The 12,242-nt window shown below is 45.7% G+C and overlaps 2 protein-coding genes across 2 annotated transcripts; one reads left to right on the forward strand and one right to left on the reverse strand.

Moving 5' to 3' along the window:
- Window positions 1-2,644: 2,644 nt before the first annotated feature.
- Window positions 2,645-5,817, forward strand: prss23 (serine protease 23). Its single transcript, XM_040173626.2, has 2 exons — window positions 2,645-2,964; window positions 4,250-5,817. Exon 2 carries the CDS (start codon window positions 4,264-4,266, stop codon window positions 5,422-5,424), a length of 1,161 nt encoding a protein of 386 aa, XP_040029560.2. The 5' UTR covers window positions 2,645-2,964; window positions 4,250-4,263; the 3' UTR covers window positions 5,425-5,817.
- Window positions 5,818-6,317: 500 nt separating this feature from the next.
- On the reverse strand, window positions 6,318-11,774 carry cfl1 (cofilin 1). The gene is made up of 4 exons (XM_040173627.2): window positions 11,205-11,774; window positions 7,775-8,085; window positions 7,609-7,685; window positions 6,318-7,242 (listed from the first exon to the last, which is right to left on the reverse strand). Exons 1-4 carry the CDS (start codon window positions 11,205-11,207, stop codon window positions 7,130-7,132), a joined length of 504 nt encoding a protein of 167 aa, XP_040029561.1. The 5' UTR covers window positions 11,208-11,774; the 3' UTR covers window positions 6,318-7,129.
- Between the last annotated feature and the right edge of the window lie 468 nt (window positions 11,775-12,242).

Consider the following 12,242-nt stretch of genomic DNA (forward strand, 5'->3'; position numbering starts at 1 on the left):
AATGTCTGACTATTCCTTCACTAAAGATACTTTTCCGAGTGTAATTTCACAGTGGCGGAAAAGTATGTGAGCATACATTTTTTGTGAGGAGGAGCAAACGGAAAGAAAAGAATCTAGATAAACGGAAGCCAAGTTGCTCAAAGCCAAACACACACACACACACACATAAAGGGAACCTCGTGTGTGTGTCTCTCTCTATAGCAGACACACAGACAGACACACACAGCCGGCTTACAAAGTTACACATTCACACCTCTGGGCCCTTTTGATTCAGGGGGAATATACCTTACACTTCATCTGTCAGCGCTATTCACGCTGCAGAAACCGCTCCGGCTGACGATTGTGTTACAGAAGATAAGGAGAAGTTTCGGTAGCCTTTAGGTGTTTCCTCTGGGGTGACATTTGCTCCTGCGCACAACAGCGGCGGCATTGTGCTGAAGGTCTGACCTGAGTCCTCGTCGGGACATTCCTCGGCATTCCTGAAAGCACTGTCGCCGTGACTGGGAGCTCTGTTTCTGGACCCCCCCCCCCCCTCTCCTCCCCCCTTTCTTTCCCCCCGGAGCTCAGAACAAAACCACACGGAGCGTTGGTGCACGGCTTCCCAAATTCCACATGTTCCCAGGGATCCCGAATGAGACATAGAAGGCCCCTTGGCGATCAAGGTCAGGTGGCAGGACGAGGGGCCGCTGCCAACGTGCCGCGGCCAACGTGCCGCAGCCAACGTGCCGCAGCCAACGTGCCGCAGCAGTCCTCAGCCCGCCAGATGCGATGGGCCTCACTTATATGAATCATTTATCTGGCACAGACGATAATAAGACTGAAGGAATGCCAGAAACAGGATGCTTCTTGCTCGGGTGTAGCTGTAGGCTAAAATGATGTGATGAAAAACATGACCACGTATGATCTGAGTCAGAAAGTAGCCATGTTAATACACGATTTTAAGTCTTAAGACCATAGAAGAGCTAAATGGACGTTTAAAAAACATCACTATTTGCTTTGCATTTTAGCTACAAGCTAATTAAAAGGTTCCTGTGGAGGTTTAAAGTTTAAAACTACAAATTAAACAAGCTAATACTCACCTGACGTACTTACCTTGCTGGATATATATGGATTAAAAATACTTTACTGTGTAAATACTGAGACAGTGTGTATTCTGCCATAGTTAAAGACGAGACGCCAATGTCTCACGCGTCATTCAGAGACATCTGAGAGGTGCAGTAATGGGACACTGGTGAATTGCACCAGAAGCAAGCACCCAGAGGAAAGGTAAGTTTATCTGACGGGTCTTGTGCCCTTTACAAAGCACACGGCTAAAGACTGTAAGGCGGCTGTAGGGTTCAAGGAGTGTAATGCTGCTCCGCACACCTCAAAGCTCCAGCCCCTTTTGTCACTGGAGGCTCTGGTAACGGAAAAAAAGAAGTCCGCGTGAGCGGTGTAAGACAACCGAAATAACTCTGACGGCGTACTCAGGCCATAACGGCATGCAGGCAGGAAAGACAGCAACTTCACCGCCGCATCACTCTACAGGAAAATCCTCCCAAACAGCATAACGGATATTACTGCTGCTGACATCACGCAGTACTTCCCTCACCTGGAACCAGCTGCCGACACAATTTCACCCCCCGTGTAGCGATCCTTTCGGTCTCTGTATGGAAGGAAGTAAATGAAAGAAGTTCAGTGCTCCCCAACAACAACAACAACAACATTTGACCCCTTCCTGTCCGTCCTGAGGACGTCCTGTCATTACCGCAGACAGCCTCGGGGGGGGGGAGGCTGTTCAAGGAGGCTCAGACGAAGACAAACTTGTCAAAGACGGAATCTTTCTGGACATGAATAATGGACGGACGAGTTTATGAATGGGCGGCTGCGTCGTGAATCAGCAGTACTGAGTCACTGTGTCTTAGTGCACTTTTGAAAGTAGTTGTTGGCAAGGATGTTGAACAGATGTTTTAGTGCTTTGGGGTCAGGGAAGATCACCACGTGACCTCAGGTTCCTCTGGTTCGATGTGCTTGGAAACCCTTCACCAGCTGTGGCCGTCTGTACGAGGGGCAGATCTGGTTGAGAAACGAAGTGGCCAAGATGCAAAGAAGTTAGTGCGTCAACTGCTGTGGATGACGGACTAACTTCTGCATCCAGTGAAGTCGAAGTCGTCCTCAACGATCTCGATTTGGGGTTTGACCCTTTGCCTCTCCAACGAAGCTTTGGGGTGTGAGTTGGAACAGACAGACGGAAAGCTTCTTATTCCACAAGTGGCCTACTTTCTGCTGGAAACAGACTATCCTGTGAGTTTGTTTCCAGAAAAACATGGAAGTATAATACACTGTAAAAAGCATATATATTATTTGAACGAAATACCATAAAAAGTCATGGGATAGTAGGTCATTAAAATGGCATTGTACGCCACAAGAACATAATGAAGTGCTTGTTCATATGGGAGTATGTCTATATTAAAAGGCTCATGAGTCAAAAAAACGTTAACATAAATTAATTAAGTATAAAATTGTCAGAATGCATTTGTATAAATAATAAAATAAATAATAATAAAACTAAATAAATTGTATTGCCTAGTAATATAATAATAATTGATAATTGCACTAAGAGTATCATGGTAATTGAAGACCCCCCCCCCCCGGGAATCATTGCGCGGGGGGCGGGGCTCCGGCCCCGTGCAGCCGGACGCTGCAGAGCGAGCAAACGCTTCTTTTCAGGGACTTTTATTTGCGTCTCGGAGCTGAGAGCAGCTTCCAGTCCGGCTGCGCACGTTCGGACTAACTGAGTTTCCTTTTCAACGAGCTGGAAAAAGAGCGAGAGACGTTTCTCCCTGTTTGAGGAGGACGAGGAGCCGACAAAGCTACCTGAGAGGATGAGGGGGAACCTGCGGGAAATGGACCTGGGGGGCTCGACTGGTGGGGAGAAACATGCCGCCGGGATGTAAACACCAGCCGTCGATCTCTAATCCGAAGGTGACGTTTTAGATTATTTTGATCTGATTTAGAATGATCGCTTCCTGCTGCTCTGCGTCTCCGAAATGACCTAGAAATGACCACCAGCACAGCATTCCTTTCCATGAATAACAAGGGGGATTATTACAGCCCTCATGTACCCAAATGTATGGTGATTATTTAGGCCAAATAGATGGGTGGGAATGTTGGTCCAGGATTGGACATTGAATGAATTAAATAAAGAGTTCAGGTGTACTGAAACCTGAAGGGGAGCTTCTTTGTTGCAAGGCTGATCTTCACTCTGCTGCATTCTTATGCAGACAGGATCAGATCACATTTAGCAGCTTCTAGGCTTCAGACTGCCTGTGATTTGTGGACCTCTTATGTGCAGCCTGATGAACATAAAGAGATTTATACGTGAAAGATGCCCCATGATTTGTCTTTAATAACATGAACTCAGATTACCATTTCCTCAACTTCCAACTGACAACTGATCCTCTGTGGCTGTCGAGTACCAACATGGAGGTTTGTTCTTTCCCTGCTGACGGAGGCGCTTTTTGTTTCTAGCGCTGCCTCCTTTGTGGTGTTAGAAGAAACTGCTCCTAGGTGTGTGGCCCCACCCTTAGAAACAGTGCTCTGTTTAGCTGCCAGGCCTCAACTTGTTGCTTTTCACCTTTTTTTTTTGACACACCTGCTCTCTTTATGCCAGGTGGGCCTCTGAGACCACCTTCAGAGGGGATCAAGTATCTCCTCATTGCTGGTAATCTGCTCTGAAAGCCCCTCGGACCATGAGAACTGGTTAATGTTTGATGGAAAACAACGTCTTACCTCTGAGCTCGGACAAATATTTCATTTGAGGGGTTTTCTGTCACCTCCTGACCCCTCGTTCAGCCCCCCACGATGCAGACTGTCAGTTAAACGATGTGATCACACGCGCTGCGTTCATCTTTCTCTGTTGACCACAGAACTGTTCTGGCTTCTCAGGTCTGCGCCCACTTTGCTTCCTTTGGAATTCGTCTGCGACTTTTGGACCAAACAGGCCTTAAATATGCTTGTTTTTTTCCATCAGGTTGAGATCCAGTTTTCCTACTAATCTATATTGTATGAACAAGGGGCTCGTTGTTGCCCCCGTTGCACCAGACCAGCATTCGATTTTGCAAGCTGACCTCGCTGCTGAAAACTACAATCAACTGTTAAAAACACATGCCGATTTATGGGGACTAGAAGAGCGTCGTTATCTTGACAAATCATGTAGGAATTCACGCAATGTCGGATGAAATTGAATTGTTGTTTTATGTCTTTGCAGTGTTTTCCGTCGCCATGGCGACGCCACGTGAGCGCTCCCTCCTGATGTCTCACCTGCTCATGCTCCTCCAGCTCCTCCTCCTCCTCCCCCCTCTCACCTGGTCCCTTCTTCCCCCGCCTCCTCACCCCGCGCCCGTGCACGTCCCCGCGCTCATCCCTCGTGCACAGACACCTCTCGTCCGCTCCCGCTTCAGCGCCCGGGCGCAGCTGGCCTTCACGACCCGCTGCAACTCCAGCTGCTTCCACCGAGGAGAGCGGGAGGAGCAGGCGGAGCGGCTCACGGAGAAGCTGGCCTTCGAGACGCTGTACGCGGACGGCTCACGCACCCTCACCACCGTGCGCGTGGAGGGCGACGAGGAGTCCGACGGAGACCCCCGGAGAGGTGGGCCGAGGGCGGGGTCCCGGCGCAAACGCGTGAGGAGGCAGATCTACGGAGCGGACGGACGCTTCAACATCCAAGGGGACCACTTCCTGTTGGATTACCCGTTCTCCACGGCCGTGCGCATCTCCACCGGCTGCACGGGTGTGCTCGTGTCCCGGCAGCACGTCCTCACGGCCGCCCACTGCGTGCACGACGGGAAGGATTATGTCAAGGGCGCGCGTAAACTCAGGGTGGGCTTCCTGATCCCTCCGTCCATCAACGGTACGCACGGCGGCCTCGCGTCTTCCAAGAGGCCTCTGGTGCGCTGGGTGCGCGTGAGACGCACCCGCGTGCCCAAGGGCTGGATCCAGGGCCCTCAGGAGGTCAGCATGGACTTCGATTACGCCCTGCTGGAGCTGCGTTGGCCTCACCGACGTCCCTTCATGCGCCTCTCCGTCACCCCGTCCTCCGATGACCTGGGCGGGAATCGCATCCACTTTTCCGGCTTCGACAGCGACAGATCCGGGGAGCTGGTGTACCGGTTCTGTGCCGTGGAAGAAGAGTCCAGCGACCTGATATACCAGCACTGCGACGCACGCCCCGGGGCCAGCGGCTCGGGGGTGTACGGGAGAGTGTGGGACAACCGTCTGGAGCGCTGGGAGAGAAAGGTCATCGGCATCTTCTCCGGACACCAGTGGCTGGAGATAGATGGAGAGAACCGGGATTACAACGTGGCCGTGCGAATCACTCCTCTGAAGTTCGCGCAGATCTGTTACTGGGTGCATGGAAACCGACTGGACTGCGTCCACGATTAAGAGGGAACCTGTTAGAGCACAACGGGCACAAAGAAGAGTGCAGATCAAACAGAAAGACACCCGTCGCACAATCGTAGCCTGTAATCTCCCCGGTGACCCTCCTGTGAGATCACGACATCTTTGCATGACGTATTAGCATATTAACGTAAACCACTTTCCACGGGGGGTGACAGGTGTTTGTGCGGTGAGTCAGTAGCACCAGATTACTTTCCTCCAGTGGATGACAGCAGTCCAATGACGCTTTTCGCTTAATGTGATCTGCATCGACACAATACGAAACCGTTAAAAACCACTGATGCCTCCCGACATCACGCGCCTTTCAACGTGAACTGGAGTGTTAAGTTTATTTTGAGAAATGTTTGATATATTTTATTAAAGAGATTTATAACGGTTTGTGTCTGTGGGCTTTTCTTTTACATCAAAAGTGAGGGGGTGGCGTCCTCTTGTGGTTGGAACAACTAATGCAATTCATTTGGTTTAAAATGCAATAATAGATTCTGAATGATCAGAAAAATCAACGAGTCCCATTTCCGCAAAAGGAAAATAACAAAATCCAGTCTATAGATCAGATGTAAATATTTGAACTGGATCATTTCACTTGATTCAATTTGATTTAAAACATTGTGATGGCTCGGTCATTTTGGACATTACAAATTAACATTTTACAATGAATATAGTAGTTGCAGTCCTAAATTGAACGGACGAGCACTCTAGATGCACAATTATTTGTGCAGTGAAACTAACAATCCTTGATGCGTGCCATCCTGCACGACCATGACATTATAGATAAGAAACCGATGTGGTTAATCAATAAAAGCGGGACACACATAAGACGAAAGGCAACAGCTTTGTATTTGTTGCATTCTGATAAAGTAATAAAAGGGCAGAACAAGTTAGTTTAGTGCTTTTTATTAGAGATAAGGAGACGATACAAAACATCCACCATTCAATATTCAGTCTAAACTCTGATCGCTGCCCTTTCATTTACACATCGCTCCCATCAGACCGTCAGAACACCAACCATTTTAATTCAAGAAGATCCTGGTTTAACAAGTACAAGGAATGTTGACTGTTAACTACATACGAAAAAAGGAATCACTCAAATTTTGGAATTTGCCTGTTGGGAGAAAAACGAACAAATAAAATATATATATTGAACCATGTTCCCTCCAGATACTGTTTCGATAGATCTTATGAATTAGTCAATACTATAACTAGTCTCAACTAACACTTACAAAACTAGAAGTTTGGCAAAAAAAAAAAAAGTAGTTGGGAGTGATTGTTGAGAAAACTAGAAGTCAGTTATTGTTTGTACTTTTCTCTGCAACCATTCAAATGGAACAAAAACAAAAGAAAGAAACCCTGTATTTAAAGATGAACAATATGTGTATTTAAGCTTTAACATTATCATCCTCCTTCCTCAGTTGTATCTCAATGTTTTTCCTTTGTGTATGTTTTGTTCATATTCTTTATGTTTGCGTGAAGTGGATTGACAGTCTGCATTTGCGGATTTCTTTGTTGTTTTTTTAAGCTTTCACTTGACCCCAAAACCCACCCACAATATCCCACCCGAGAGTCACGCAAATGGTGCAGGTTCTGCTTTTGCCCGTCTCCAAACCACACTGGACTGAACAGCTAAACCCAACAGATGTGTCTGAAAGGCCTCGATCGTAGCCAGAGAGGGGAGGGGGGGGGAGACGGGTATTTATATAGGGGATCCTTCCAGGCTGACTACTGATGAGCCGCCAAGCTTTTCTGCCAGGGTGTGCCGGTCTTTAAGGTCTTCCAAGCCATTCACCTGCCACTCGTGCTTAATACCTGAAATTGGAATAAATGGTCAAAATGACAACATTGTACAAGGGATCACACATGTAAATGCATCCCGGTAATATGGGCTGGTTTGTCATAATAAAGAAAGTTGTACTAAGATATTTGTCTGGACCTCAGACTCCAATGATTGGCACTGAGATTTAGTGCAGAACTTTGAAACCTTTTAGCTTCTATGTCTCAAACTTGATGCATTGCACAAAGTCTGCAGCTGCGCTTGAATTTTCTTGAATCTGTATCCAATATGTGCTTTATATTCTCAACATCCTTGAAAATGAACGCTTGCTCTCAATGATCTACCAAGATTTTTTTTTGTTTTTTATAAGAGCCAAACCCCGTCTACGTGCTGATATTTACCTTCAAACTTTCTCTTGATCGCGTCTTTTGAGCTGGCATAGATCATCTTGCTCTTCAGGGGGGCGTTGTCTGGAGCCCTGCAAGCCAAGGAGAAACATTTAAAACCAACTGGGTTTTTGTTATAGATCATTATGAACATCTAAAGTCTGATAACGTCAGTGCTCACCAGAAGATGAAGACCAAGTCCTCCTTCTTAGTTTCTTTGGTCTCATAGGTGGCGTCATACAGAGCGTAGCGACAGTCGTTGGGGGGCAGCATCTTGACAAAGTGCTGGTAGGGGTCCTGGACGGTGGTTCCCAAGTCGCCCAGAAGGATCTCTTTGCCTTCATCCAGAACAATGTTCTTGAGGTCCTTGCTCATGCAGAACAGAATGGCCTTCTTTCTCTTTCTCTTCTCATCCTCGTTCGCTTGAGCCTTACGAACCTTCATGTCGTTAAAGACTGCGATAACTTCATCTGTGACTTTCACACCGGAGGCCTGTTGAGAAAACAATCAGTTAACTCATGACTTTAAAACATTTACAGTAAATTAAAAATATATATATTAATAATGTAAATTAATGCCACAGCATAAAAGGTTATTCCCTTCAAGTGGCTTTTAAAAATGACCCTACTACACATAGTCAGCATGAAAAGCTACAAATAAGGCTAAACACGAATGCAGGTTTTACATAAAATGTAACTAATGTACTTCCATCCCTTCTTTAGACTGAAACGGCCACATTGAATAGCTGCTTATTCGCTTTGAGGGAATATTATGCAAATACAAAGTGTTTCATGTGGCCAAACGCTTTTAAGGTCCAGATATGGACATATTTTCTGGTTCTTTGTCCTGTGGTATTAAATATTCATTGAGTTTAGGTTTTCAACTGCTGGTTGCACAAACAGCAGTAAGAATCAGTGTTTTGCCTGAATGAGGCAACAGACTGCATTGTGCCCAACAGGCCAGACGCGATTACTTCAGCACAATAAAGAGACATCATAAGACTGAAGGGCCAGAGAGGGAAGCATACGCCACTTACACAGCAGGAATGCTCTTTACGCGGAGTGAATTGCAAAAGGTGTGGCCGTGACAAGCTGGTTATGGTAGTCAAATTAAAATGTCTAATGCATTACGAAACATGTAAAAATCACCAGCAAAGGTGGTACAAATGAAAACACTGATGATTCACTCAGTATGGTCTTCTTGATTAACATGGATACAGTGCCGCTGTTTGAATAACGACCAAATATGAGACACGTACTGCATTAAAGTCCATTTTGAACATGACTAGTGGAACCAAGCTAACAGGTGTTTCCAGGTCTCTGAAAAACACTAACGCCTAATGGTCACAGTCAGAGTGGAAAAAGCCATGCACATCTCTACCATGACGATCACCACGTGGGTGTGGTCCGCCATCAAGCATTAAAAGCACAGTGTTCATACTCCAACAATGGGGCTTTTGAAGAAGCGGCCTATAGCTACAAGTCACATTGCTGAGTCACGGCCCCTCCTTAACTCAATCAGGTCTCCTGACTTCTGTTGAAGGCACTCAAAAACAGGAAAATGCAGTCTCAGGAGGAGAAAATGGCTGTCTACCAGCAACGTGTCAATGGAAACAGACACACAAAAGAAAAGGAAATTGTGGAACAGGAAAGACGGACAAGCACCACAGAGACTGTGGGTTTGCTCAGGGCGTTAAAGGCCTGTATGAGATAAGGAATGTTAGACTAATAATTAACCAGCAGACAACCATGCTCACCTCCTAATCCCTGTGCAGCAGCAGATTATTAACTAGATTATACCGTCCTACTCAAGGAACATTAAAAATCCATCGCTCAAATCAGTCCAAAACATTTGCAGAGGTTTACAAAATGTCCACACTCTTTGCATACAAACCAGCGCGTGACACATTGTTCCTTCATGGTGATGTTCCGACATTATGACCTACATGTCTAATGTTTCTGTACACAACACCATTAGGAGTTGATTTAATTAAGTTTCCAAATTATGGTTTACTATCTGTATACATTTATTTTGCAGCAGCGAGCCAATATAACAACCGTGATGACTAAACACCAAACCGTATCTAATCTTAAATCGGGGTTCATTTTTTCCAGAAGTCAAGGTTCAAATGACTGCAATAATCTAAACACAATAAAAGTCTTTAATTCTTTTACATAGAGCAACAGTTAAGATAAAGGCGGTGTGAGCCAATTTCCCTAGCAAACATAGGCACGATAGACGGACTTACACAACTCTGAAATAAGAACAAAGATTCTTCTTAAAAAGGTTAAATGTGCAGTGGCGGATTTAGGTGATTATCAGTTTTGTCAACGCTACAAGTCAACGTTATGTCAGAAATACGCAATAGTGGGGCACGTATTCTTGGCACTGCAGTGACGCACAAAAATAACTAATGTTGAATGTAATTGAAAATTAGTAATCAGTGTATTCTTCCGTCTGTTGCAGTTTAATGGCGTGACGTGTACAAATGAGATGCTCAACAAAAGAAAAAAAGATGCGCATTACCGACTGAAAATCCAGAGCCCGTGGCCCGTTAGCTTCGGCTAACTAACGAGTCAAGCCAAGCTGGTCTTACATAATGTTGAAAGGGATGTTAAATGTTTGCTGCTATAACATGGGGAGATGCCTACATGGGAAATGTCAGGATAGTAGATGTCATTCCAGAGCGATTACGCCAACAAAAAAAAAAAAATGTCTTTGCACCAAATTCAGGGTGGGGCCATGAATGCAGCACAGGCACGTGTGTGCGCTAACGTGCTATATAAAGCAAAGCTCGACCCAAAAAGGACCGTTCCGTTGTCTATTCACACATTTAGTGTCAAGAGCCCGAGCCCGGACCTACAAAATGTCGAAGTTAGACGGCTTCGCCGCGGCCTCAGAGCGACTCGGCCCAAAGCACGTAGACCACCGGCGGCTACAGCGCAGTCAGGGAGCAGCGAATAGACAAAAGAACCAGACGACCACAGCTAGCTTAGCACCAACGGGCGTCATTTTCTTCCTTGGCTAACGCAGCTAGCGTCCGCTAACAATAACGTTAGCCGGTTAGCCCCCGGGGCGCTGCTGCACCTGCCAGAGCTGCGCTGTTATTGTGTAGAAGCGTCGTCGAGCAGGAGGGGAAAACGGCGGAAACGTGATTCAGCAAAAAAAAAAAAAAAAAAAGGTCACGGCGCCATGACAACGGTGTCATTTTAGAATAAGACCGTTGTGGGGTGTTTTTTCTCAGCGGAACTGAAGAGATCAACGAAATGGCGCCAGTTGTTTGGTAGAGAAGGCTTACCCCCCAAAAAACTGGTCACTTTGCACAACCTTGTAAATCAGCGTTAATACTTCAGAATAAATATGTATTGTTTTATATAAAAAGCGGACGCATCGCAGTATGAACGCTTTGTTAGCCTGTCGGGTCGCTTCCTAGCCGCGGCGCTAGCAGTAGCTCCGGCTAACGTTAGCTAACCTACGTGGAACGTTAAATATACGACACCGTCACCTATAAAACAAACACAAGTCAACAAAAAAACCCTCCCGGAATTCAAGATAAAGTCGACGTCAGTCAACAGAAATCAGCAAGGGCATAAAGACGACGGTAGACCTACCATGGCTGCTGCTCTGGATTGGTCAGCTTCTGGGTAGAAATTGAATGAACTGTGGTGATGAATAGTCGGTCTCACTCACACACTGAATTCACGACGTGAACGCGCCTATAAGCGCGCAACCGACTGAACCAGGTGCACGAGCGGGCGCTTGTCTGCCACCCCTAGTTGTCCGGCGGCTGTATCTGCTGCTTCGGTTTTAGTATTGATTTTCAGTATTTTGCCACTTGTGATAACACAAGTGGCAACGTAACACAAGTAAAAAAAAGGGTATGAACTTCAGTTCAATGTTTTTTAAAACACAAATTAAATAAAGAATACAACATTTAAAACAGTCTTCCCAGTGACCTTTTAACATTTTGATTGTTATTAAACATTACACTAATCGGCAACAGTTTGGGGAAAATAAAATCATACCTTTTAGTCCTAAGATTCTTTGCATTTTATGCTTCCTTTTACAAATTACTTTCATATTTTGTATTTTCTTTGTCGGTCGCGGACAGCCCTGATGAACAAATCAAACACTCCAGCTAGGCGCGAAGAGCATTGTGGGAGTACGTGTTTGTGTGGCGTATGAATAAACCTACAAATTCCCTAATAATATCTAATGCACATTATTACATTATCTTAGGCTGCCAATTAAATACTTGATGTACAATAGAACGACTAAAATAAGACAGTTACGTTAAAATATTCGAAGTTTTTAACGCCGCACATTTTTTATTGAATCGTACTGTAACCATTTATAATATATAAACTACGCTACGAAAAAGGGGAAAATATTTTTGGGAATGACAATATATGTGACGTTGATACGTGCACTAATTCATTCTCAAATGGCCCGAGGAGAGATGAATAAATAATGCTATTGTGCCGCGGCTGTTTTAACCGAAATTCATCAGTCAGACAGGCGCAAAGCGGTTTTCAGGATGGGAGGAATTTCTCCGCCACCCACCCTCCGGTTTTTTGTTAGACTCGCTTCCAAATATGGAAGCGAACGGGGAGCGGCAGCGGCCGCGACGCCGATCACCATATAAGGAA

Source organism: Gasterosteus aculeatus, chromosome 4 (assembly GCF_964276395.1).
Source record: "Gasterosteus aculeatus chromosome 4, fGasAcu3.hap1.1, whole genome shotgun sequence".
NCBI lineage: Eukaryota > Metazoa > Chordata > Actinopteri > Perciformes > Gasterosteidae > Gasterosteus > Gasterosteus aculeatus.

Coding starts and splice junctions, on each gene's coding strand:
- prss23 (XM_040173626.2), top strand. CDS start 4,264: ATGGCGACGCCACGTGAGCGCTCCCTCCTGATGTCTCACCTGCTCATG.
- cfl1 (XM_040173627.2), bottom strand. Junction 7,686..7,774: donor GACTTGGTCTTCATCTTCTG/GTGAGCACTGAC, acceptor CTTGGCTTGCAG/GGCTCCAGACAACGCCCCCC. Junction 7,243..7,608: donor GATCAAGAGAAAGTTTGAAG/GTAAATATCAGC, acceptor TTCCAATTTCAG/GTATTAAGCACGAGTGGCAG.